Source organism: Rutidosis leptorrhynchoides, unplaced genomic scaffold, assembly GCF_046630445.1.
Source record: "Rutidosis leptorrhynchoides isolate AG116_Rl617_1_P2 unplaced genomic scaffold, CSIRO_AGI_Rlap_v1 contig146, whole genome shotgun sequence".
NCBI classification, from domain to species: domain Eukaryota; kingdom Viridiplantae; phylum Streptophyta; class Magnoliopsida; order Asterales; family Asteraceae; genus Rutidosis; species Rutidosis leptorrhynchoides.
Genome location: NW_027266398.1, coordinates 66485 through 93765, shown reverse-complemented (window position 1 = coordinate 93765; position 27281 = coordinate 66485). Strand labels below are relative to the sequence as shown.

At 37.9% G+C, this 27281-nt stretch overlaps 5 protein-coding genes and 1 pseudogene across 5 annotated transcripts; 3 read left to right on the top strand and 3 right to left on the bottom strand.

Annotated features, from left to right (window-relative positions):
* Positions 1-6: 6 nt before the first annotated feature.
* LOC139881363 (probable pectin methylesterase CGR2) lies at positions 7-1138 on the bottom strand (the record flags this gene model as incomplete). The annotated part of the gene is made up of 4 exons (XM_071865847.1): positions 1028-1138; positions 904-937; positions 769-807; positions 7-197 (listed from the first exon to the last, which is right to left on the bottom strand). Coding segments are annotated over exons 1-4 (375 nt in total), but the record flags the coding sequence as incomplete, so codon positions are not given.
* Positions 1139-2649: 1511 nt separating this feature from the next.
* On the bottom strand, positions 2650-5551 carry LOC139881361 (squalene monooxygenase SE1-like; annotated as a pseudogene).
* A 1218-nt stretch (positions 5552-6769) lies between these two features.
* LOC139881360 (uncharacterized) lies at positions 6770-7279 on the top strand. Its single transcript, XM_071865846.1, has 2 exons — positions 6770-7039; positions 7154-7279. The coding sequence occupies exons 1-2, from the start codon at positions 6770-6772 to the stop codon at positions 7277-7279; spliced, it is 396 nt and encodes a 131-aa protein (XP_071721947.1).
* Positions 7280-11546: 4267 nt separating this feature from the next.
* On the top strand, positions 11547-15786 carry LOC139881359 (DEAD-box ATP-dependent RNA helicase 40-like). The gene is made up of 7 exons (XM_071865845.1): positions 11547-12524; positions 12673-12852; positions 12958-13026; positions 13551-13820; positions 13899-14246; positions 14429-14706; positions 14868-15786. The coding sequence occupies exons 1-7, from the start codon at positions 11547-11549 to the stop codon at positions 15784-15786; spliced, it is 3042 nt and encodes a 1013-aa protein (XP_071721946.1).
* Positions 15787-17700: 1914 nt separating this feature from the next.
* LOC139881358 (cytosolic Fe-S cluster assembly factor NBP35-like) lies at positions 17701-20166 on the bottom strand. Its single transcript, XM_071865844.1, has 6 exons — positions 20130-20166; positions 19930-20031; positions 18522-19446; positions 18119-18192; positions 17894-18017; positions 17701-17818 (listed from the first exon to the last, which is right to left on the bottom strand). Exons 1-6 carry the CDS (start codon positions 20164-20166, stop codon positions 17701-17703), a joined length of 1380 nt encoding a protein of 459 aa, XP_071721945.1.
* Positions 20167-20813: 647 nt separating this feature from the next.
* Positions 20814-24010, top strand: LOC139881357 (probable inactive DNA (cytosine-5)-methyltransferase DRM3). The gene is given in 11 exon segments (XM_071865843.1): positions 20814-20912; positions 21206-21280; positions 21412-21508; positions 21589-21639; positions 21739-21854; positions 21960-22025; positions 22027-22060; positions 22198-22313; positions 22430-22532; positions 22624-22682; positions 22832-24010. Coding segments are annotated over 11 exon segments (1995 nt in total).
* The last annotated feature ends 3271 nt before the right edge of the window (positions 24011-27281 follow it).

Below are 27281 nucleotides of genomic sequence, written 5' to 3'. Positions count from 1 at the left end.
TCCTTTGCAGGTATTATCAGCATCTTCTATGTCATATGGTTCCACACCCCATGCTTCAGTTTCCTCTTCTTTTCTCAATTCCGAAACCATAAAACAAGTATCAGGACCAACATGCAAAACTTTATGCATGCTGTCACCATATGCCTTCTTCAAAATTGGAATTGCTCGCCGAATCTCTGCAGTGCATGAAAAATCACCTGCACATGTAAACAAATACATTATTTTCCAACTGAGAACCTGGACAACGATGGATTAAATTGGATGCAATGCAACACAAATCAATGTTCATTATCTATGGAATTATGAGCCAAAAATATAAACTTTTCAATCAATGTAGAAGATTACAATGGATATATAGTTCTTTTTTTAACATAGATCCTTAAAGAAAACTATAAAGGCAACTTGCAGAGCCATGATCTAATGCTCTGTCACTCAATGCTATTTAAGAATGTTCGACAGTAATAAACCCACATCCATCTTCACATTACACAGTAACAGTTACACCAAAACTACGACCAGTCCATTATTACATACATTACCCTCGAAAGTTTATGAATCAGTCTTGAGACACAAAAATGTAAACTAAATTACCATCATTTTATCATTGAATGCTCCGGACTAGAGTCTACACAGACAAGACAATTTAGTAAGATTTGTTAGTATATCATCAGTATGCAAGAATGCCTGCCACAGGACAAAAATCTACTGCAAGTACGATAAACAGGCTTCCAATTCTGAACTTTTTACATATAAGACAACAAAAATTACCTTCAACCCTACTGAGAGCATGTGTGGAGCCAGATCCACCTAATCACACGCCAAAAAAAGAAATATCAGCCAATGCAATAGCCAAGCAATTCATTTATTTATAAAAAAAGTAGAGTGATTCGATAATCTACGTACCGCGGTATAAATATCCAACTAATAGAAATGCTCCCTGAAACAATACAAAGATATCACATTGTTAACTAAAACAGAAACTATGAAGGAACAACGAGCTAAATAGATTGGAAAGGAGATAACATACGACGATGATTAGAGTGAGGGGCAAAAGAGGCGGAGAGCGGGACTTGCTGTTGGTGAGGGATCCCAATACGCCGCCGTATCGTCGAGAGGGATTCACTGGCCTCCTCGACATTGTAACGAGTTTGATATTGGAGGCTATAATTCCTAATTATATATGCTTATATTACAAATCACACTAACTAAGCTGATTCAAACAAGTTGGAAGGAAAAAGAATAGGAATTGGAGGAGGAGGAGGAGGAAGAAGAAGATAGGATCGGATATGGCGATGTATAGTAATTGGAAGAAGCGTATAATGTGGAATCTGAGAGAGAGATTTTGTTTTGAGTAGATCTATGGGGGAATTGAATTGGAGAGAAGGTGAAGAAAACAGTGATGATGCAGATAGAATAGATTAGATGCAATGCAATGCAGTCTGTAAATCTAATGAATGGAAATGGTGATAAAGGAAAGGCGCGATCGTGTCGGCCATGATCTAGTAGTAGTAAGTTTTGTATTATTAACAGCTTTTCAATCAAACGGTAACCGGTCATCTTCATCATGCGATCAAGTTAAAAAACTCACGTGTTCTATACCCCACTCCACTATAACCACACGCGCGCGATTTCATCTTCGTCACTAATACTCCTTCCGTTTCAAAATAGATACAAATTTTTCAATATAAATTATATATAAAAATTTGTATTTTTTAGGACGGAGATAGTAATAAATACTACAAATTGCCCCCCTAATGTATAGCCAGGAGAACAATTTGCCCCCTTTTGGATTGAAAACCTATATTTTACCCCTTACGATCCAATTTGTTGCTCTTCTCATTATTTTATGTGTACATCAAAACTCAACAAGGTTGACTGTACAGTAGGTTTTGATTTCTAGTGAAGGGACAAATTGTTTTGGGGTGGAATATCTTTTTAACTTATAGCTCAAGAGGCAAATTATAATTCACCCTAAATTTATTCGTTAGATTAGATACAAGCTGCAAGTTGCTATAAAGAAATGAATGAAGAGAGGAAAATAAATAAATAGACATGATTAAGACTGGAGAACATATTATTAACATAATGTGTAGATTTTATCGTATCCGATGAAGAGACAAAATAAAGATAGGACAAAGATGCAGCCGAGCACAACAAAATAAGACCAGTCGTCTTCTATTACCCGACCCGGAGTATGGACATTAAGATTTGAAAGGTACTTTTTTCGTCCCAATTTAAATTTAGATATATTTTTTTATTTTAAAATACATGTAAATTTGATAAATTTAAGGTAAAAATACATATTCTTTTCATTTTATCCTTCACTAACTTTTTCAACATATTTTTATATTGTACACACATCACTCATATACTAATAATTATTAAGATTATATTTGTCAAATTACTCCTTTCATCATTATTTTTTAATCTATACAAAATTTAAATATTTATATTTAATTTGTGAAAGGAGTATTTAACAGAAATTGAGAGAGAATTTAATGATGTATCATTCAATCTGGACAATAAATTATGTAAACTTTCAAAGGAACAAATTAAACGTCCTAGGAACCAAAATATTGTACTACTACTATACTATTATTGTACATTTTCATTGCTCTGAAGCAAAACAGCCATTGTTTACTTAAATCGCTACGTGTACTTAGCTGTACTCTTATTTGCAGGAGGAGATCTGTAATAGGCTGGAACTGTCGCTGGGAAGAACATTTGTCTAACCCCTTCTGCTCTTATAATCGGGAATATGATTCCTGATGCACCCTGCAAAACCATAAATTTGCCATTCAGCATTCAATTTGTATGTACGGCCAAAACTACTCAATTTTGATTTTCAACATTAAAAGAATGATAAAAGAAACAGATGACGCACCATGATAATTCTAACTCCAGTCCATAAGCGCTTCGGTGTAGGAAATGGGAGTAATAAACGACCAACACCATATATTGCAACAGAAAAGAAATGAAGAACCAATATCAATGGGCTAGGATTTAAGCCTGAGAGTAAAGAGACTGGTCCTGCTGAGAATACTCCCCCGAGACTGAGATAATCGAAACAAGCCGCGCGCATTTCCTGTCTCGCCGGATCAGGGGAAGAACAGAACACCTTGTACAAGGCACCAGCCAACGTATTTATTGTCGACGCCACAGGCTGAAAAATTAAAAACATTCAATTTGTTTAGAAATTTACAGTTAAAAACTTTATTTATTTAATAGCCTGGTTGAGCTGCAATCATATCAATTAGCAGGAAGTTCAAAACCCCTTTACCTTTCGTAACGTATAGAAGGATTCGAGATATTTGCATAGCTCAGAGGCATCATTTAGGTTGCGTAATGGCCTGAGAAGATCTCGGAGAACAACTATATCGGAAAGAGCTACAGTCATTCCTCCACCTGTTAAAGGATGACGCATGTTGAATGCATCGCCCAATAGGAGCGCTCCAGGTGTAGGTTGAGGAGCAGCTGGCATGCTTCTATTTGGCATTGTCTTGATGTTTCCTTTATCAATTGCAGCAATGAAGGAATCATGGATCTGTGGGGGAACCTGCAATGAAATATGATATTCAGTGATTAAAAATAATTGTGATGAATATACAAACAGGAAATCGAGTAACAAGTTCGAAAGGAAATACACAGTCAATTAGACATACCTGAGGGGCCACCACAGTTTTCAAGTAGGTAGACAAGTCACCATTTGAAATAGAAGGAATTTTTTGACCAGGTACATCAACCAGACAACGAACCTCTGTGCTACTGATAGGATAGAACAAAATGGGGGAAGGACTTCCTAATATGACATGTCCATTATTTTCATAAGGAAGTTGGCAATTCTCAAGGACCAAACCAACGAAACAAGAGGGCACATCAACCTGGAAAAGAAATCTTCACAAATAAGATTTACTTCTCTGGAAACAAGGTCCCCTAAAGAGCAAAACTAATGAGATTATTAACTTAAGCAAGTTGTAACAAAGTTTTTCCATTAAGATGATTATTGACCACTTCAACACATGGATTACATAACAAGTAAATAGTAAAAGCTATATTACCTTTGGGGTGCAAAGGTAACGACGCAAGTTGGAAAAGCAACCATCACAGACAATGGTTAAAGGGGCGCATGCCGTCAATTCTTGACCATTTTTATTCTTGTATTGCACACCTTTCACTGTCCCCTTTTCTTCAATTAGGGAAGTAACAGTCCCTTGCTCCAAAAGTACACTGGGAGAATTCAAAACAATTACAAATTAGACCATCATAGCAAACATCGTTTAAGATACAAAAATTTCTTATAAGGAATAAACAGAAAGCAATATTAGCTGCATACTAAAATTTCAAACAAAGTCACTACAGTCCTTATACCATAAAATAGTGTCTGTAGTTTACAGCTTACTTATAACTTACATTAGAATGTCAAATTGTAAAGCGGATTAATAGTATCAAAAAAACACAATATGTCATATGTCAATTGGTCAATAGAACCCCAAAAAACATCACAACAAGGCATGAAGATGTAATTCATATTAAAAAGCAAATCTGATAACAAAAAATGCAGAAGAAAATTACTTGGGAAGGGAAGCAGCTTTCTCCCGCATCCTTTGTATGAACCTCCCATTGTGAAACCCCCTTCCAGATACATCTGAGTGATACTTTTCCAGAGGATAAGACAGATGAGTATTTTTCCCATCCTTGAAAAGAGCATAACCATAGACCCGTTGGGCATCAATTTCCTCCACACAATCTGTAGCCAATATCAAGTCATTCTTAATTTAGTAATTAACACAATATATTGGTACTAAATCAAACAATTACTATATATATAATCAACATAAAGCTGCTGGTTGCTGCTGATAACATTTCTGCAGCAAGTGGAACAATGAAAACTTCACCAACCTTCAAGTCCGAGCTCGATTAACTTGAGGTAACCACCAGGCTGCAGAAGTTCACCAACAATTCGATCTTGCTCGGTCAAGTCTCTTTCAATCACACGCACTCGACGCCCATCCTGCATTTCGAATTAACTCAAGTTGAAATCACAAGCTAAACTCTAATGTAATGATCACACAAACAAAAATATAATAAAATGGAGTTATGATTGATTGTAATACTAAATAATAACTTTGTGTAGAAATTTTCAACAAGTACTAAACGGATGCAGCTTGATTCAAACATCAAAATTCAAAATAAGTTATAAGATACAGCAGTAGGATTTCATATAATCGCGAACTCGATTGTCTTTCACCAAATGTTGAAGGGACTAATCGTTCATTTTGCTTAAAGCTCTGGATTAACGCGTACCTTTCCAAGAGTGTAAGCGAGGGCGGCGCCAGCGACACCAGCTCCGACAATAACGACGTCGGCATCGCCACCGTGAGTAGTAACGTCATCGGATCTGCATTCCTCTTGTTCGGCGTTGGTTTTTTCATCCTCAACGTCAGTGTTGTTCACCACAGACTTGTACAACGCCGCGAGTCCCAAATTGTATAAGAACACAACACCTAACACCGCCCCTAAGATCCACCCCCCACGTGTACTGATCCGCCATTCTGCGTTTAACGGAGCTAGTGGTTTTTGTGGTGGTGGAGGATTGGAGAAAAGGTAGCTTAAAGAAACTGGAAGAATCGGTGTTTTGTTTTACAGGTAGTATTAATTTGTTTAGCTGGCAAAGGAAATGTGTTTGACGTGTTGTTGTGTGTATAACGTAACTAACAAACAGAAGAAAAATCACGAGATATACTTTTTTGGGAAACGTACAGGTTTTTATAGGCTTGAAGTTGAAGCAAACAGTACAAACGTCACAAGTCAAAGTAAAATTACAGGTGGCAATTCATGCTATTGCCACGTAGATATTCTTTTAGCCTTTGATTTAGAATTTAGTTTGAGGATGAAATGGAGAATAAGTATGTATTGACCTGGTTTTTGTAACTTATGTTCCCGCTTTCCGAATTGGACCTTTTGACTTTTGAGATGTTTTTACTGTTGATTTTGTTGTTTTGTCCATTCTAAGGTATTTTCCATTTTCTTCTATTTCGATTACTATTTTAAAATATCTTTATGAAATATTCCTGTCATCTTCAAATAAATATCGTTTTAATTTTTTCCAAAATTAATAAACTATCTAGATACATCAATATTGAATCAATCTAAAAAATTAAAACAATATTTATCTGAAGACGAAAGTTAAAATGTGGGATGCATCAATAAATACATTAAAACGACACTCATATAATTTTAATCCCGAAAGTCCGCAATCCAACCTCAGTATTCGAATATCGTCCCATTAGCTTATGCAATGTGTTATATCGAGTGGCGGAAAAAGTTCTTTCGAATAGGCTCAAAGGAGTTATTGGTTCGGTAATCTCGGAATATCAATCGGCGTTCGTCCCAGGAAGACAAATCCAGGATAATGTGATGGTAGCCTTTGAACTAGCTCATCAAATGAAGACCTCTAGAGCGAAAAAGAATGGACAGCAGATGGCTGTTAAACTTGATCTCGCAAAAGCTTTCAACCGGGTGGAATGGAGGTTCTTGGAATTTGCTATGATAAAAATGGATTTTAGCAGGAAATGGGTGGATATTATTATGAGATGAGTGAGCTCAGTTTCGATGTCAGTAATGGTGAACGGAGAGTCTAGCGAGACTTTTCGTCCTTCTCGTGGGCTGCGGCAAGGGGACCCTTTGTCCCCTTTCTTATTCCTGATTTTGTGTTGAATTCTTCTTTTCTATGCTTCGAGTTGTAGAATCGGAGGGGACTTTAACGAGTATGACGACTGGAGTTAGAGGTTCGACAATCTCAGACCTCATATTTGCGGATGATTCCTTGCTTTTTATGAAAGCAACCTCCGAGAACGTGGCTGCTCTTCTCGATATTCTGCGGTCTTTCGAACTAGCCTCTGGACAAAAGCCTAATCTCTCCAAATCTGCAATATTGTTCAGATGCTTGGTGGACCAGCGAGATCAGCTCGAAATTCTCAGCTCCCTGGGCATACAAGAGGTAATCACAAAGAGTAAGTATTTGGATATGCCTCTTCTGGTTGGTAGGTCGAAAACTAGCGTGTTTGAGGACATATTAGACCGAATATGGTTGAAGATGAACTGCTAGTCCACCTGTCTTCTATCTAAGGCTGGTCGTTTGGTGTTAATCAAGTCAGTCGTGCAAGCTATCCCATCCTATCTTATGAGTTGCTTCAAGCTGCCAAAAGGGGTAATCAGGGATATTGAGGTGGCTATCAGGAGTTTCTTGTGGGGGGAAAGACGAAGACGCGCTGGGTGAAGTGGAATATCTTATGCAAATAAAAGATGGATGGGGGCCTTGGACTTGGTGACATGGAAGCTTTCAACTTATCTCTCTTAGCGAAACAAGGATGGAGGATACAACAAAACCCAGATTCTCTTCTCGCTAGAGTTATGAAAGCGAGGTACTACCCTCATGATTCCTTTCTCAATGCTTCTTTGGACAAAAAACCATCAATGATTTGGAGGAGTATTGTGGATGGCCGAGAGATTCTATTGAGAGAAGGGGTATGGAATGTTGGCGACGACAACTCTATTCATGTTTGGGAGGATCAGTGGCTGCCTGGCATTGGATCGGCTTCACCAAATTTTCCGAATTCCAGAGGAGTTTTCTGGTCTCTCAATTAATTAACGAGCAATCCAGGCAATGGCATTTCGACAAGCTGTTCAATTTTCTCTCAAGGGAATCGGCAAGGGCTGCATCAAATATTCATCTAGGCTCGGTTGCGTCTAGAGATCATTTTCGCTGGCCATTATCACAAGATGGCAACTACACCGTGAAAAGTGGATTTCATGTTGCTTGTGTTGTTCTTGAACGTGACTTGGCTCCGATAGGGGATAAGAAACTTTGGCAAGTGATCTGGAAGGCGAAAATCCCTACAAAGTTCCAATTTTTCTTGTGGCAGTTGATTCATAACTCTCTTCCCACCAGGGATAATCTAATGAGAAAAGGAATGCCAGTGGAAGATAGCTCTTGTCCTATCTGTATTAGCTCAAATGAGTCTTTGTTCTATCTTGTCACTGTTTGTCCATAGGCGAAAAACATTATGCAGCTAGCTTTTGGGAATAGCGTCATTGCGTCCCACGCCTCATCTGGGGATTTTGCTTCCTAGTTGTTTAATGTTTTTCCAGGTTTGACAAGTTCTGAGTGGACAGGATGTGTTGCGTGCTCAGGCAGATATGGATGAATAGAAATGGGGCCATTTTTTACTTGTATTGTCGAACTCCTCCGGCTGCTCTAATGGCTGCGGACTTTCAAGTATCACAAATCAGAATAGCCTCTAAACTACTCCCGGTTTCACCTCCTCGTCCAGTTACGAGATGGACCAGACCTCCTCCCAAAGCTCTAAAGATCAATGTGGATGGTGCTCTCTTTACAGATGGAACTATGGGATTGGGAATTGTTCTTCGAGACAACGATGGTCGTTGCTCGGTTTCCAAGGCCGTCTTTACTGCTGCAAAAAGTAACATTCAAATAGTAGAAGTTCTAGCGATTTTATCTGGTTTGGAATTGGCTGCTTTCTACAACATCAGAGCTTTCACCATTGAATCTGATGCTAAGACTGTGGTGGAGGAAATTTCAAGCCATTCTTTTTGTTTGCTTCAAAGTTGTAACGCAATTGAGGATATTAGACGCAAGATGAACTTATTTGATGAATGTAATCTTATTTTTGTTAGGAGAGAGGGAAATCATCTAGCTCATAATATCATCGCAAACTCTAAACGTAACTGGTTAGGTGGACTTTTTTTTTTTTATGTAGCATCACTTTGTATTGATTAATATATATATGGCATGTTGGCATGTTTACCCTCAAAAAGAAAGGTGAAGCTGAAATATATGAAACTGGAGAAAATTGAAAACAATCAAAAATCGAAATCTATTCTCAGAAAAAGAAAAACAATTAAAATCGTAAAAGGAAGATAGCGACGGTAAAAAAAAAATACAAGACTTTCAACTTTTTCACACTATACGAACCAGAAGAAAAAAAAAGTCGGGCACTTTACACAACGTAAAAGAAGTACTGTGTATTTATATTTATATTTATAAATTATAAGCTCGTGTTCCACAAATATTAAAGTGATAAAATTCACTAGTAGGCTTTGCTATGCCTATGCCAATAATATGCCTTCATCCCAATAAATTTAACATTACTAGAGTTGAACAATAATCTATTTCCATGGAAAAACTCCGAGCACAGTCGACCCCTTGGTCAATCTGGGATTGTATTAGTACTTATTATGATTAACATACGTAGTGCTTCGATGAAATGTGTATGAAGTGTGATTTTGTCAAACGATGAAAAAAATTTCTGCCCTTACTACAAGTCAAAATTTCAATAGAATATAATGATTCAAGCATTCGTCGATGTAGAAAAGTTGGCTCTGTGGCTTAATATATATATACTAGCTCCATTCATAATTAACCATCGTTTTTCATATGCAATTGACGTACTATATATATATGAATATACACTCCCGTATTTTTCGGTTTAAATCATAATTAATTCGAATCGGACTTCAAAACAAATAGCTAGTTTTAGAAAAAAAAAACTTATTACTCCTTCCGTCAATACATATATGCATTTTGAGCCGGAAGTAGTAATTTGGACTACGTGCTATGCCTTTTCCTAAATGCAAAAGCAAGACACACGATACTACTTTTACTTTGAAGAGGCTAAATTAAGTCAATGGTTTCACAAGCAAAAGAGAATCAACACACTGGGCTTTCCGTTAGGACTTTCATTCTCATGCTCTAAGTCTCTAACAGAAGAAATTGGACGAATTGGTCTAACAAATTAATTATTTTAACTTGTGGAAAAATTAAAATACATTAGTTAGGTCATCGTAGGCTGCTAATATATACTCATCAATGTAGCACAGAAACGCCAGTCAATCTTAACGCTCAAGATATTTATATATATATATATATATATAAATATATATTGTGATTGTCCAAGTCCATATATGTAAAAACCACGTACGTACGTAAATGTTCCGCATTCAGATTTTTGAAGATATATATTTAAATTGCATGTAATTCATCATTAAAGACTTGATTTAGGATGCACACAAAAAAATTTTAATTCAAAAAATAATACTGAATGAAGTAGTAGACTAATGGGCTTTTATTCTACAAGCCCATTTAGTAAACTCTGTTTCAGCCCTAATAGAAACTGCTGGACCCATTTTAATTCTTACGACTCGAATACAATTCGGCTCGATTACGAAGATTCGTTTCAATCAATCCATTCTGACATAATAACACATTCCATTGGCCTCCTCCATCTCAAACTCTCTCGTCGTCTCTCCCCCTCACAGCTCGAAAGCCATTCGCTTGCTTGCTCAGTTTATAGCTTTGATTTCTCAGGTACCCATATCTCATAGAGTTATATCTCCTTTCGTTTTGTTTTGTTGTTATTGGATTCCTTAAAGTGCGATTTTTTTGTCCTTGTAACAACTTTAACCTGTTACGACGGGATCGACGGCGCCGGATTCCGTTTTTGTTCGTTATTGTTTATGTTAACAAACTATGGTTGCTTAATTAATTCTGTCTGTGTGTCTCTTCAGCTTAGTTTTTGTGACATCGTTATTTATGAGTGTTCTAATTAATCTGGGGGCATTTGAATGTTGTTAATTATTTTTCGGTCTTATTGAGCTAAATTTCAAGCGGGAATTTTGGTTTCATGTAATTGTTCAATATGGGCATAAAGCTAAAGCGGGGATTATGGTTTTACGTGATTGTTCATCTCTTCCTTGGTGAAGAAAAGTAGTGTAATATATGGAGATCATGGCTCTAGGCCTCTAGCTCCATAGTTCCATACAGTGTTTCAATTGTTGGCAAACTTTTCATTCAGCATAGAGGAGCTATATCTATATGTAATCCTACTGCTACGGTCACTTGCTCATTTCTTAATGTAACTGATGGCATTAGGAGTCCTTATCTAGGCCCCTTAAAACCCTACATAAAAGAAGCTGGGCACTCTGATGGAATAAGATACTTTTTCTGCTTTCTTTTGGTGGGCTAAGGTTTCGTCACCTAGAAGTTAAATTATAAGTGCTTAGTTTTAGATGCTAACCTTTCCCTAAATTACTTTCTAGGTCAAGCTAACACCAAATAATTGCGGTTGACCAGATTGTGGTTTCGGTTGTTGTTCGTTTTGTTCCTTTTTTAGGAGCGTGTCTTTTCTGCTATTCTTGCTGTTTTCTATATACAGATTTATTTTTCAATATTTTTCTGTTGAGCTATCTCGGCGTTCAAATTCATTCAAAGCTCTTTGATGTTGCAAACTTGCTGTATAATGATTTTTTTTTCCTTCAAATAGTATCCCGATGCTCGTCTCAGAAGTTTAGATATTGCTAATGTTTATCATATGGTTGGGTTTTGTTTTGGAAGAAAAAATGGAGTTTGGATAATATGTAACTGGTTGTTGCTGCGAATCTGTCATTTTTCATATTCAGAGCTTATATTTGAGGTGTTTTAGTGTTTGATTGTGTTGGATTGCTGTTTTTTTATTATATGGTTAGGCATGGCTACGGCTGAAGCAAATTCAGATCCTCTCGCTCCTCGTTTTGCTCCCGAGGATCCAACTCTTCCTAATCCATGGAGAGGACTGATTGATGGGAGCACTGGTGTTATGTACTATTGGAATCCCGATACCAATGTCACTCAGTATGAAAAACCAGCGGGCGGTCCTCCACCGCTGCCACCTGGACAACCACCAGCTGTTTCCACACCTAAGCTAGCTCAAATCCCTGCAGCTCACTCGATGCAGCAACAAAATGGTCCTTTTGGTCAGCACCAGGGTACACAACAGCAGGGACAAGAAGGGAATTTCCTCACTCCCGACCAATCGGGCCCACAACCGTGGAATTCACAGTTAGGACTGCCAGTGCAACAGCAGGGGCAGTTTATGTCACCACAGCAGGGACAAAATTTGCCACATCAGCAGTACAGCCATCATCAGGGCCCCCACCAATATGGGCAGCCGATGCAACAACACGGAATGCCGCCATCGCAAGGTCATCAATTTATGGCGCAGCAGATGCCATATGTGGCGTATCAGCAAAGTGGATATCCACCACAAGGGCAACAACAGTTTCCAAGTCAGCAAGATTATAATAAGACAGCATTTCCAAAGAGGGAGGATTCTGATTATCAACATGGAAACCACACTGGTCCACCTCCCGGCCAAATTGGAACTAATGCGGTTCAGATGCCACAACCAAACAACACACATTTGAGTCCGAGTCCACGTCCTTCACTCGTCATGCAACCGCAGGCTGGAACAGATTTGGTTCGGCAGCAATATGGTACTGGATTTCATAACCAATCTGCCGTGCACAGCCAGCAGACAAATGCACCTGCTGTCGGAATGAAGAGACACTACGAGGAAAATGTGCATGGTCGGACCAAAGATTACTACCACGATACTATCAAGGAAGGACCAATGATGGGTTCCCAACAGCCTAAGCTTGCAGCATTGCCTGTTGCAAGAAATCACCAGGTTTGCTCATGTCTAAGATTTTTGTCCTTAGTTGAAGGCAGTCAGTTTCTAAGTTTCTTTGTCTATCTAATCGAGCAGTACTCATAATGTTCAAATGATGGCCATTCTCGATAACTTCATGTTGTCTGAAATATGTTTCCATTTTCAGGAAGTGAGGAATGCTATACCAGGTCATGGAGATGGATTTGCTGCGCATAATGCATTTAATCATCCTGGTCAGCCATTTCCAGCTAATACTGTTATGAGGCCCCCGTTTAGTGGACCACCAGATATGAACAATCTATCAGCTGTTGATGCCTACTGCCGGGAGCATGAAGTCACCGCAACAGTCTGTATTTTTCTCTTTTTCATTTTAACCCTGATTACATGTGTGGTTTTGTCCATGTGTATATGACCTAAGCTAGTCTACTGATTAGTTCTGTGTGTTATATAGGGTGACAATGTTCCTGCACCATTCATGTCATTTGATGCTGTTGACTTTCCTCCGGAGATATTGAGAGAGGTATGATTCATGTGACATAGTAGGGTCATCTTTTGTCTTGTCGAGATTGTTTCTTCCTTCCATGCAACTAGCAATTCCTTGTCTACTTCTCACTCGTCACTTCTCACTTCTCACTTGTCGCAGGTGCGATATCTGCTCCAGATGAGGAGCATATGTCGTACGCTGCTCTTACACATGCAAGAACAATACTATTTTTTGGAGCCTGCAAAATGGATTGTTGGAGCCTTTTCTGACATCTTCTAGAAGGGTGGTTGGCCCTTTGTCCAATTCACACCTGATTTGACTGCGATGTCTTGCTTATTGGCTTCTCCTGTTATGTCTTTATTGCTCTTTATTTTCCCCGAGTTGCTTCTGTAAGCAACTGTATACCCATGGATCTTTAGTTTTCCTTTTTTTTCTTTTTTTCTTTCTTTCATATCATTCATGCTGCATCATTGATTCTGTTCCTTGATGCTCGGTTCTCAAGAATTAATGTAACAATTCCACATGTTATTCTTGTTTCTGACTCTGTTTCATTGTTTCAGTTGTATGCTGCCGGCTTCGCATCTCCCACTCCAATCCAGGCACAGACATGGCCAATTGCTTTACAGAGTAGGGACATTGTCGCAATTGCCAAAACAGGCTCTGGTAAAACATTAGGCTATTTAATTCCAGCATTTATGCATTTGAGACAACGACGAAACAATCCACAGAATGGTCCAACTGTGTTGGTTTTAGCTCCAACTCGAGAACTCGCAACACAAATACAGGATGAGGCGATAAAGTTTGGACGGTCTTCAAGGGTCTCTTGCACGGTATGATTATAATGTTTTGGTCAGTTTTCTATTATTTCTTGGATTTTTATCTGTGTTAACTGTTAAGTGTCGTTTCAGTGCTTGTATGGTGGAGCCCCAAAAGGTCCCCAATTAAAAGAGCTTGAACGAGGAGCCGAGATTGTTGTCGCGACTCCTGGCCGACTTAACGACATCCTTGAAATGAGGAAGATTGATCTTAGACAAGTCTCTCTTCTTGTTCTTGATGAGGCGGACAGAATGCTTGACATGGGTTTTGAACCACAAATCAGAAAGATTGTGAATGAAATACCTCCGTGCAGGCAGACGCTTATGTACACAGCAACCTGGCCCAAAGAAGTTAAGAAAATTGCAAGCGACCTCCTAGTGAATCCTGTCCAAGTGAACATCGGCAGCGATCAGCTTTCTGCAAACAAGGCTATCACACAGGTAAAGTCCTTGAACAGACACATTTTATCAGAGTGTTATATTCTGTTTGCATGAAACATTTGAACTGTTATTGTGGGTGGTCTTTTTTTTTCCCTGGTGACTATAAAAAATCATCTTATTGAGATATGTTGAATATTTTCTTGTCACTTAATCATTTAATAAATGGCTCATTCCCTTTTCAGTATGTTGAAGTGGTCCCTCCAATGGAAAAGGAGAGGCGCTTGGAGCAGATCCTAGTCTCTCAAGAACCTAGATCAAAGGTCATTATTTTCTGTTCTACAAAGAGATTATGTGATCAAATTGCACGTAGTCTTGGACGTAATTTCGGAGCTGTTGCGATTCATGGAGACAAGTCCCAAGGTGAAAGAGACTGGGTTTTGAATCAATTTCGGAATGGGAGCAACCCAGTGTTAGTGGCCACAGATGTGGCTGCTCGAGGACTCGACATCAAAGACATAAGGTTAGCATATGCATCAACTCACTTGCTTAGCCCTGGACTTCAGAAAAATCGGTGTACATGATAAGGCTATGAATTATATGAACTGATTGTTTTTGGTAAACCGCTCACTCATTTATTTATTGCATTTTGTTAGTAGCTTACATTAGCTAATCCTGTTTCAGGGTGGTCATTAACTATGATTTCCCGACCGGTATGGAGGATTATGTCCATCGAATTGGAAGAACTGGGAGAGCTGGGGCAACAGGAATAGCATACACCTTCTTCTCCGAGCAGGATTGGAAGTACGCAGCTGACTTGGTCAAACTTTTGGAGGGTGCTAATCAGTCCGTACCTCAACAAGTGCGAGATATTGCATTGCGTGGTGGGCCCGGTTTTTCAAAGGATCGAGGTGGGATGAACCGCTTTGATTCCGGTGGCGGTAGTGGTGGGCGTTGGGATTCTGGAGGAGGCCGGGGTGGTGGTGGTGGAATGAGGGATGCTGGAGGATTCAATGGACGAGGCGGTGGAATGAGGGATAATGGATTCGGTGGCCGTGGTGGTTTCAGAGATGGTGGTGGATTTGGTGGTGGCCGTGGTGGAAGAGGTGATTTCGGGCGTGGTGGAAGAAGTGGTGGGCGAGGAGGGTTTCCGAGTCCTGGCAGTGGTGGTCGTTTCGGATACGGAAGGAATGAAGTTGACCGAATGGATGGGCGTGGTGGGCGAGGACGATTCGACAACCATAGAAGGGACAGTCCTGAAAGAGGAGTTCGTGGTAGCCGAGTCTATAGTAGGAGCAGAAGCCGAAGCAGAAGTTGGAGTCGAAGCAGAAGCCGAAGCCGAAGTTATAGTCGCAGCCGAAGCCCTTATCGCAGCCGCAGTCGCAGCCGTAGCCCTTATCGGAGAGACAGCCGCAGCCGTAGCCGTAGCGTCAGTGTTGAAAGAAAGGTCCGGCCGCGTGAACAAAGGGGTCCTCGGAGGTCAGGATTTGATGTTCCTCCCCCGGACTCAACCATAGCTCCTCCTAGTACAGGTCCCGCCCTTGAGCCTGAGGGGCCCACATCTTTGGGCAATCCAGGTCAACAGTTAGTTACTGAAACTTGAGGAGGTGAGATAAATAAAGTACTATACAGCTTAATGTTGTGATATGTCAATTTGAAATTGGTTTAATATTTTATTTCGTCGTACAGGATACAACATGAGCATGCTTCTTCTCCTACTTTCCGGACGCGTCTTTTTTTGTGTGAGAATTAGGTTGGACAAACGATGATCTATTTTATGTTAGTAGACCTCTGGGCTAAATTATTTGATTGAACGAACGATCATTTTTATGTAACTTTGTAAGCACTTATATTTAAAAACGTGACTTTCTTTTTCGTTGAATTTATTGCAAGTTAATTCTCCTTTGTTGCAATTTCCAGAAATTTGTTTTAAGGCTGTGTTTTGTGTACTTGTGCCGAGTAAAATCAGTTATTCTTAAAACCACAATCTGATAGTATATGATTGTTTTTTTATTTTTTTGAAAGTTGATACTCTTCCGTCTCAAAATATATGATGTGTTTTGATTAATGTGGCATGATATAATTAAGGAGATATAATAAGATATTTTTGTCAAGTAAAATATTTCTTAGGTTATGGGTGATGTTTTCCTCAATTTGAAAAAATTTTAAACAATATTGTTTTGACAAAAATTTCATCATTATATCATGTTAATATTTTATACCACATTAATCAAAGTTTTATAGATAATAGCGAGATTTTTAATTTTAAATATGTTCTAATTGCAAATTAAATTGCAAATTTTATTGTCAAATCAACATCTGACACATTGCGTTTTATTAACGAATAATAATTTGACACATCTATTTTAAAACATTGATTTTAATTAGGTTTCAAGTTACAATTTTAAGTCAATGATATTATTTCTTTTCATATTTTAATTAGGAAATCAAAACACAATAAAACATATTCTTAATAAAATTATAATACACTATATTTGTTTTCTAATTTTCTTATTTAACAATTTATCCTAATTAAAATCCATTATATTTTTCTTTCCTATTCCAAATTAATACGGACGCATTTTCCTTTTTCCGATTCAAACGGGCATATTATTAAAAAAAATTATTTATAATCAAATTAATATATATGTATTTTTTTTTATTTTTTTTATTAAACTATTATTCCTAATAAAAATTCGTTGTATTCTCTTTTTTTATTCCTAACTAAAACGGACATATCTTATTTTTCAAACAATAGGAACAACTAAATTGATTAGATGCAGTTATAAACTTTATTATGAAATCAAATCTTGATATGTGACTTTCACGTTTTGTTGTGTTTATTATTTTTTGAAAACAAAATAATTTTTTTAATTCTAATAGGATCGTAGATTTTGAAATAATTATAATTGATATAAAGTTAAAATAATTTTCTTTTGATATGATATTTGACATATATTTTTAATAATGTTTAACTCAAATAATTATATATAATTCTCTTTATGATATATTTAAATTATTAATTTTTAAAGTTATGAAAATCTCGTCCGTTGGACGGATTCACCGACTTGTACCATATATTTTGAGACAGTTATATTGTATAATTGTTAAAGCAATAGACAAATTTAATTGAAGTTTTTCGACGTCCAGTTAGATTTTTTGTTTTCAGATAAGAAACCTTTTCCTAGTTTAATTGAGTTTTTAAGTTGACGCATATAAAAGAGTTTCGAAGTGGTTTTAATAAACAGAAAAGAACACTGTACATGCGTAACATGCCAAAGATTCTATAGATCAAGTTATCTTGAAAATAGGCATGTTTGAAAATCTTTCTGGATTAAGTTATTCGATTGGGAGTATATCTCAAGTTGCTCTACATACTTTGTATGAAGTCATTGCCATTTTTCTTATCCTATGTGCTCTTCAAGTTGCCATTGCTATATTCAAACCTCACAAACACACCAAAAATAGAATTTACTTTGACATCATTAATCGTCTCGTTGGTTATGCAATCATAATTTCACGTCTCGCCAACTGCTTTCTTGGCATCATCATTTACGCATCCATAGGTCTCTTGCTCGGAATTGTCAAGTGCTTTATACAATGTGCATTTCATACTGGTATTGTCATATTCAGTCCTTGTAAACACACCAAAAATAGAATGTACTTGGATGTTATTCATTGTTTCGGTAGTTTTACAATTGCGATTTTACGTGTGACCAAATGCTTTTTCGGCATCATCATTTATGCGGCCATAGTTTTCTTGATGGATATTCTCAAGTGCTGCTTCTTCATTCTTGGTCTCATCATGTATGCATCCATAAAAGGCTTCATCAACTACAAGAACAAGTCCAAACGTAAAGCTGGGGATTGAGTACTCTTGGAATAACAATGTCGAGATTTTATTTTTTTTCCCTTTTCAAATTGTATAGAAGTACTTGAATCGTGTATATTGCATTTTGATCCGTGAATTTCTTGAAATCTAATACTCCCTCTATCCGAAAATACATGCCTATATCACATGACTTAGATTCTTTCAATCAGTGTCAGTTGTTTACTCGGTCCGTTTTAAAAAAACATTCTTAATCGCTAATCACAATCAAGTAATTTTAAGGAACTACTTCTGAAAGGAGAACTTCCTAGTACATTGAATTGAACAGTAATAGTAACTCCAATTTTATTTCAGTTTGGGAATGAAAAACATCAACTATAACAAAATTTAGGCATATAAATCACATTATACAACAATTAAGAAAGGAAATGAACATTACAAGCAAAAACAAACGCCGATCCACTCTCTCCACTTGGTGAGCTCCAACAACTTGATTATAACCAATCTACCCTCTCATAGAGGCCAAATCTTGCTGCCAATGAGTTGCTACAAGTTTCTCTATGATACTTTTCAAGGCCGAAGAACTCACTCCACACTTAGAATCGATAAAACACGACTTTCCTTGTTCGGCAGCCTTGCAAAGTTGTGGATCCAATGGCACTTTTCCTAGAAAAGGTACTCCAACTTCACTACACATTTTAGCTCCACCCCCACCACTGCTATCAAACACTTCACTGCAGGCTATCACATCCAACATTTTTGGTGCATTTTCTTTCATATACTCGATAATCGTTTCAGTTACGTCTTTACGATCACCATTCTCCGACATTGTCATAAACTTTAAATCTGTTAAGGGTTGGCATAAGCCACTCATGTTCTCAACCACCCCTAGAACATTTACTCCCACTTTCTTGCAGAAGCTCACTTCTTTTCGCACGTCGATCAGAGAGACTTGTTGAGGAGTAGTGACGATTATCGCACCATCTATTCCGGTCTCCTGGAGGAATTGGACGATCGAGATATGCTCGTCCGACGTCCCAGGAGGAGCATCGACCACAAGAAAGTCAAGCTCTCCCCAGTACACGTCCTTTAAGAATTGTTTAATGAGCCCATTTTTCCGAGGGCCTCTCCATATGACAGCGTCATCGGGGTTCGGAAGCATGAACCCAATTGACATTACCCCTAGGTTAGACTCGACATAGACAGGAGACCAGCCGAGATTACTCTGGTGGATATCTTGGCCTTCTAGGCCAAGCATCTTTGGAATACTTGGGCCACATATATCGACGTCGAGGAGACCCACTTGGAAGTCCATTGCTGCTAATGCAAATGAGAGTTGAGCAGAGAATGTGCTCTTGCCAACTCCACCTTTACCAGATAAGACCAATATCTTGTGCTTTACAGTAGCCATTCTTTCCGCGATTGCAACAAGGTCTGCACACGAAAATCAGATAAAGAGGTGAGCACAGAATTCAACTTAAGAATAAAATATAACAAACCGAGAATCTGAATTGCAGTAAGCTTGAAGTTGATACAACTAACAACCACTTAACACTAAGGCTAGCTAATTAACCAAAGAATGCAACTGAAAAAAGTATGCATGTCATAGTAGACTAATGTAACATTAACACCAAAGAACAACACGAGATCTATCATATCCAATGAAAATTATCCAATCAAAGCATAAAAGCAGAGCTCAGAATTTAACAACCACCAAGCCTCGAACCGAAACTGATCCAGCTGAAAATGCAGTTAAAGCTGTTTAAACGACTGAGACCCCAACTAACATCCCCCTTCTAAGAAGAAAGCAGTAAAGCTGGTAGCTTGAAATATATAGCTGCCCAAACTATCACCAAACCATAATCCAGAAACTAAGCAAGTTACGCTGAAAACAGAAAGTTCAAACAAGAATTTGACCTGGGTCAGGGCCTTTAGGAGCAGTAGCACAAACTTCTTTATTAGGGCATCCATCGCAGGCATCAGATTTCCCAGCAGATTCTGATTGAGGACCTGGACAATCTGTTCAATACAACAACAGTATAATAAGTAAAACCCAAAAAAAACTTTAACATGAAGAAATTGAATCCTTTTTCATGAATGATGAAACACAATCATACGTTCGTTGGCATCCTCTGGGATTTCTCCCTTCTCCATAACTGCAAGCAAGCTTAGATTATGTTATGCTATTCTTCTTCGGAGAAGACCTACCTCCTGTTCTTAAAAAACAAAAGGACGAAAATACCCTTTTAATAAATTAATTATAATCTTGAGATAATAGATTTGTGTTGAACAAAAATACGTTTGGAAGGGTCTGTGTCCAAAATTCAAGTCCGTAGGGTCTGTGTTGCTATTAAACACGTTCGTAGGGACCTGTGTTCGTTTTATATCATTTTTGCTGACACGGCGTATATATGGCGAAAGAAAAACGAACACATCTGATTAAATTCGACATATAAACCATCTACGTCATGTAAATTTTTTATACGACATCGAACGGAAAAATTTTAAACAGTCCAAATCGATATTTCCATCTGTAGATCTTCCAGATTATTATTGCTATCGCCGGCGCCGATAAATTACAAAGGAAAGTCGGAAAGCTCGACACAAAATTTCCAAAGCACGCTACGAATACTTCATCGTCGCAGTTTATGACCTCTGATCTCTACTCTCTATCGTCAGTTTGCTTCTTAGCCACCCTCGATTGACATGAAGCTCGAAATCTTAGGATTCGTCCAAAAAATTAGTCCATTATTCTGTTAAACGAAGGTTCGTTTGTCAAAATCAAATTTTTGTTTGACATTATGGCTCAAAATTTTTACATGGTGTTGAAATATTTGGTTTTATCGATTCTGACTTTAGCTCTGTTTGTTGGTGGGTCTCTACTCTCTCGGATTCATGCGGTGGCACTTTAGAAGATTTTTTTTTTCTAAGAAAAAAAACCAATATAATCTTGATCTATTCTTATATACTACTCCATATATCCTTAGTGTTTCACATGAACAAGTTTCCGTCGATCTGGTTCTCGTTTTCTTGAGTTAAACAAGATTTTTTTTAACTATTCTTTTCAATTCTTTTGCAGCTTCTGATCGGAGCTCTTGTTTCCGATCGAAATGGTATGTGAATGTCATTGAATTTTACTTATATAAGTGATCGAACTGAGTTGACAATGTGCTGAAAATTTGGTTTTTTGCAGAGGGAGGTAGAAGAATTCCCAGAGAATTGTTCAAACAATCAACCAATCGTAGTTAAGGCTGAGTCTTGGATTACGGCTTGCCTCTTGAACCCATGTAACCAACTCTTGTTGGGGTATGTCCATATCTTCTTTTGTTGATTTTTGGCTTGGTGGATGGATGTTTATATATATCATGAAATTTGAGACTCATTTTGTTTCTATTTCAGGACAATGTTGGGAGCTCATCTGGAAGTAATAATAGGTCTACTTTGATTGGGATGGGATTCTCCCAATCCCTCGTTGATAAAGTGATCGAAGAAAAGGGTGTGTAAATAAGATAGATGAGTTTGAATGCTGAATGAGGAACTATTTTGAATTTTGATGGCTTCTTCTGTTGAATATAGGAGAAGAAAATTTTGATGTGTTGTTGGACACTCTCATCAGAAACGGTGCAAGTATTCAAATCCTGTCTAACATGTCAATGTTTGGTAACTTCAATGATACAAGTTTCTGTGATAAAAAAAATAATTATCAAACGTTGACGTGCTGTGGAGTCTATTAGGTCAATCAAAGCCCAGGTTCTCCGTCATCAGATTCTCTTGATAGTTTCTTTGATGATGTCGATGCAAGTAACCGTCAAGAGGTTTCATCACTTATTGAACCAAAAGAGGTATTTCTAGACATTGGAGAGTACTCAGTTTTTTAAATATTCATTGTATTGTACAGCATTGTATGTGTATGTCTCAAAAAGTGATTTCTTTGGTTCTTCTTGTAGGAGCCTGATTTGTTTGATGAAGTTCATGAAGACAAAAGAGCGTCCTTATTGGTGATGAATTTCTCCAGATTCAAAAGTCGAGTTTGCATTGGATAAACTTGGTATTGTAAAAAGATGGTTCATCATGTTATTGAACTCTTCTTCTTTCTTCCTACTAACTAACTATTTAGCACATTAGTGAATTTTTAAAATTCCAATTTAGAGGATTACTTAATGCTATCTTCATATAACATGTCAGGAGAAGCTGCTCCAATTGAAGATGTAGTGGATTTCATTCTCGCCGCCCGAAAGGCCAAGGAGTTGGAAAATGAAGAAGATGCTAAAGCTGTGCCTGATGAAGAAAAGAATGAGGATGTTGATGTTTGTTGTAGCTCTTATCTTATTTTACTTTCTTCATCACATTTTTCAACTTGGTGTTATAATTTATGTAAATCAATAGATGTGATCGCATTTAAAAAATTGGTCACCAGGATACTAGCGAAGAAGCTTTGTTCGGGACTATGGAGAATACACTTCATTTGCTTGAAATGGGTTCCTCTGAAAGTGAAATTTCAATCGCAATTCAAAACTTATGTGGGTACACTTCAACATTAATTTTAACCGAGTGAAGTTAGTTTTAACCGATTACGTACCTACCTACTTCTTTTTTTAATGTTCCATCCAGGTCATGAAGTTCCCCTTCCAGAGCTTGCAGATTCAATTTTTACTGGGAATGTTTCAAAGGTTTTTTAAAAAAAACCCCTAGTCATCAATTTTAGTTCTCAAAATTACAATTATATATTTGGTGTTTGACTGTTTTCGATTTGTAAAAAAGTTATTTTATGTGTTTTCTACAACGTCCACCAAAACCTGTTAGCATTAATCCTGGACAGATCTCTGGCTCCACTGCTATTAATATCAATCTAGAAGATATTCGCCCAAATGATCCTGTAAGGACCAAAAATAGAATTCCTAACTGGACATCGGTGTCAGGTTCAAGGAATTCTAATCTAGAAGATATTCGTAAAGGGAAAAGGCCACGTCAAGAGTCTGATCCAAATCCTGAACCAGAAAGCTTAAAGCCAGAGTTTACCGACTCTGTGGCTTTTCTCGACTCTATGTTTCTTGAAGAAGAAGACGACGACGAGGATAAACACCTGGACCCAAAACTTCCACAATCATCTCACGTGCCCAGAGTTATCAGAAGATCGAATCCATCAATTGTTGAAAGGCCATATTTCTTCTATGGAAGTGTTGTCAGTTTAAATCCCGACTCGTGGACTAAAATTTCGAGTTTCTTGGGTGGAGGGGAACCTGAGTTTATGAATACTCAGTTTTTTTCAGCATTGAGGAGGAAAGAAGGATATTTACACAATCTTCCTACTGAAAACAGGTTTGAAATTCTTCCCAAGGCGCCTAAAACCTTACAAGAGGCCATGCCAGATACAAGGAAATGGTGGCCGTCTTGGGATGCGAGAAATCAGTTACGTTATATAAATTCCGAGGTAGTTGGGCTGACCCAAATTTACGACAGAATTGGCCAAACTATGACAGATTACCGAGGGAAGCCATCATCAGAACATCTGAGCTATATCCTTAGACAATGCCAAATGTTGAATCTTGTATGGCTTGGAAAGTACAATATAGCTCCGATGGCGCCTGAAGATCTGGAACATATTCTCGGCTATCCTCGTTCGCATACTCAAGATTCGGCGAGTAGTTTAACCGACAGATTACGATCACTGACACACTGCTTTCAGACAGACACATTGGGTTATATTATGTCTGGTCTTAAATCTGTGTTCCTGGGAGGAATCAGGGTTTTATCACTTATGAGTGGGATTGGAAGTGTAGAAGTTACTTTAGACAGGCTTGGCATCCATTTGAAATATGTTGTCTCTGTTGAGAATTCCGATATGAATCGGAGAATTCTGAGGAGGTGGTGGCAGAACAGTGGACAAACTAGAGACTTGATCCAGATAGATGACATGCCAAAGCTAACTTCGACCAAGCTTAAAGGATTGATAGACAAGTTTGGTGGTTTCGACGTTGTTGTCTGTCAAAACCCATGACATTGTTGTATGTCATAATGCCAATTTTTTCGACTTCGCCAGGTTTTATGAGGTTGTTAGAGCTTTGCAGTCTCTAAGGTCTATGATGGAAAGCTCCAAGTGACGAGAATATTGCTATTTATTCAACTTGTTCTGTATCCATTTTTTAGACTATTCTATAGTGGCAGATCCAGGAATATTTTTCACAAAGAGGAAATCTTATACTCCGTACATTTTTATCATTAATTACAGAGCGTCATTAGATCAAATATTTAATTTTGAATAAACATTTATGACTTTTAAATAATAAATAATGAATAGATAAATAAATAATTTTTTATATTATTAATCATTTTTATAAGATTCGAAATGAAAATACTTGAAGTGGACCGGAAGGAGTAAAAAATTAGATAAATATTTCTTTACACAATAATTTTATTTCCTAAAATATATATATAATAAATATTAGAACTAAATTGTTTTAGAAAATTACGTGAAGTATAGAGATTTAACTTATGTATTTAATTGAGAGAAGACTTAAAATTACTATTAAGAATTTTCTGAAAATAGTTAAAGACTTCCAACAAAAATACTCCATAGTATAAAGAATTATTATATAGTAACTTATTCAGAAAATTACAAATGTAATTTTTAAAAAATATATGTAAATATTTTGAAACGAAAGGACGGAGTTGTGAACATTTGTAGTCCGACCGGCAATGGGAATGCCGGTCGGACGCCTTAATCACATATTAATCTGCTTAATCTTGCACCGGCAATGAAAGAGCCGGTTGAAGGCATGACCGGCAGCCTTAATGCCGGTTTAAGGCAAGACCGGCAGCCTTAATGCCGGTTTAAGGCAAGACCGGCAGCCTTAATGCCGGTTTAAGGCAAGACCGGCAGCTTCAAAGCCGGTCAAGTGCTGCCAACATGTTATCCCTTTGCATGCTTGACAAGTGGCGATGCCGTTTTAATCGGCCAGTGCATGCTCGACACGTGTACAGGGAGGGGAAAAAATTTGAAAAAATCAGCCGGCTGAATCATGTTATAAATCCACCTTTCGTTTTCATTTCTGTATCTCATTTTCATTTCTTTCATTCTCATCATACTCATTTTCATCAGTCACATTTTCATCCGTCAGTTTTATTTTTTAGTGGAAAGGAAGCCAAATACATATGAGGTAAATTTCTCTTTCTAAATTTAAATTTCGTTGCAATTTAAAATAATCACGTAATGTTTAAATGATCCAACAATATTTCACAAGCTTTTTATTTCATCCACCCGTAACAAAAATATTAACCTTTAATTATTATAAGTCATTTTTTATGATGATTATTTTAGCCTCTTGATAAAAATAGATTAATGTTTTTTTAAAAAAATAAAAATAACAAATAATGTAAGTTAATTACAAAAGTAGGTTAGATTGCACTGGATATATCACATGACAAAGTTAAAAAATCTGTTTTCATAAAGACTAAATCTGTTTAAAAATCCATTCTGAGTTGTAGTTCTGTTGATTCCATTCCGAGTTATAGTTCTGTTGAGTTCATTCCAGGTTGTAATTCTGCTGAGTCCATTCCGAGTTGTAGTTCTGTTTACTGCATTCTGAGTTGTAGTTTTGTTTCTGCATTCCGAGCTGTAGTTTTGTTCAGTGCATTCCGAGTTGTAAGTTTCTTTAATGCATTCCAAGTTGTAGGCTTGTTTAGTGATAAAAAATGTACCTAAATTTATTTTTTTAATAAGAGATTATTAAATAAGATGTATTACGTAGTAATTAAGATTTAAATGTATATTTTTTTTAATAAATAATTTAATGAGACGGTAAAATATTTTGGTATCTTAGATTATTTTTTTATAAATAATTTAAATGAAATAATTTTTTTTATAAATAATTTAATCAACAATCTAAAATGATCTATAAAAAAATTTAACGGTAAGGTAATACATTTTCAAATCAAATCATTTTATTAAAATTTACTGAGACGATTATTAAGGTGATTAATTTTAGAGGACTAATTTTTATTGTTATTTTTTAACAGATTATGACGGCTAGATCGATGTGGATTGCGCAGGGTCCTACCGTGAGGGATCTTCTGTGGTTTCAGCCGCAACACAGGTCCCGTGACATATATTCGTCCGGGGAGGACGTTGACAATGCAATGAGGATGAGGAGAGCGGATGCTTTCTTCTGGGACTGTATGGGGGATGAACTGTATGCATTACCAGAGGTCATGTACTTCATAGACCGGATGGGGTTCGGTTTGGTCGCCAAGATAGGCTACATGGAGTACGACCATCATCTCCTTACCGCACTAGCCGAGCGATGGAGGCCCGAGACCCATACCTTCCACCTATCCGTCGGTGAGGCCTCCATCACCCTCGAGGACGTCGAGGTGTTGCTTGGACTCCGGGTCGACGGTGCGCCCGTAACTGGTACCGAGGCCTACCCCGAGGACATCGACGGGTACCTATTTGGAATGTTGGGCTTTGTGCCTGAGAAGACTTCGAAGACCGGCATCAAACTGGCTAGTATCAAGGCCCATCTGTAGGAACATCGCGGGGAAGTAGAGATCACTCAGGTGGAGGCGCTTCAGAGGGCACGATGCCACCTCGCCTTCCTGCTCGCCGGTTGCTTCTTCCCCGATCACAGCCAAAATAAGATCGACTTATTCACACTGCGCCTCCTAGACGACCCAGAGGCATGCGCTTGTTACAGCTGGGGCAGCGCCGTGCTCTCCTACACATATCGCGCATTGTGCGATTCGGCCCGATCTGAAGAGAGGAATTCTAACATGTGCGGTCTACTCGTCCAGTCATGGGCATGGACGAGTATTTCTAAGGTGAGGCCAAGGTTTCGTCGAGGGCCTGAGATGCCTGAAGACTCCCCACTTGCTGCAAAGTAAGTTCGCGTATACTATGAATTATAACTAAATTCATTAATTATTTGTTTCTGCGACCATACGTTTTTTAGGCAGTTTACTTAACTTCTAATTGACGCAGGTGGACGAGACCTCTGTCGAGGACTACCATCACAAGCCATTCACTCGTTGCGTACAGAGATCGGCTGTCGCTCCTGACTCCATCCCAGGTATTTTAAATTTTTTAGATTATTATTTTTCCTAATATAAATTTATTTATAACAATTATTTTCCTCATTTCGTTTCAGTTCGAGTGGGCACCGTACGCCGAGTTGATTGTCGGTCTACCGAATGGATGCCGTGAGGGCGAGAATATCTGGATGTCCCGGACTTACCTCCACTATTTTTATGTTGTGGAGGGTCACTATCCTGAC

What these genes read in the sequence shown, in the direction of transcription:
- LOC139881358 (XM_071865844.1), bottom strand. Translation starts at nt 20,166, where the DNA reads ATGGAGAAGGGAGAAATCCCAGAGGATGCCAACGAAC. An exon ending in CCCAGAGGATGCCAACGAAC is followed by an intron (nt 20,032 to 20,129) that starts GTATGATTGTGT and finishes TGTATTGAACAG; the next exon opens with ATTGTCCAGGTCCTCAATCA. An exon ending in TCCTAAAGGCCCTGACCCAG is followed by an intron (nt 19,447 to 19,929) that starts GTCAAATTCTTG and finishes TTTCGTGTGCAG; the next exon opens with ACCTTGTTGCAATCGCGGAA.
- LOC139881359 (XM_071865845.1), top strand. Translation starts at nt 11,547, where the DNA reads ATGGCTACGGCTGAAGCAAATTCAGATCCTCTCGCTCCTCGTTTTGCT. An exon ending in CTTCAAGGGTCTCTTGCACG is followed by an intron (nt 13,821 to 13,898) that starts GTATGATTATAA and finishes GTGTCGTTTCAG; the next exon opens with TGCTTGTATGGTGGAGCCCC. An exon ending in CTCGACATCAAAGACATAAG is followed by an intron (nt 14,707 to 14,867) that starts GTTAGCATATGC and finishes ATCCTGTTTCAG; the next exon opens with GGTGGTCATTAACTATGATT.
- LOC139881360 (XM_071865846.1), top strand. Translation starts at nt 6,770, where the DNA reads ATGACGACTGGAGTTAGAGGTTCGACAATCTCAGACCTCATATTTGCG. An exon ending in ATTTGGATATGCCTCTTCTG is followed by an intron (nt 7,040 to 7,153) that starts GTTGGTAGGTCG and finishes GTGTTAATCAAG; the next exon opens with TCAGTCGTGCAAGCTATCCC.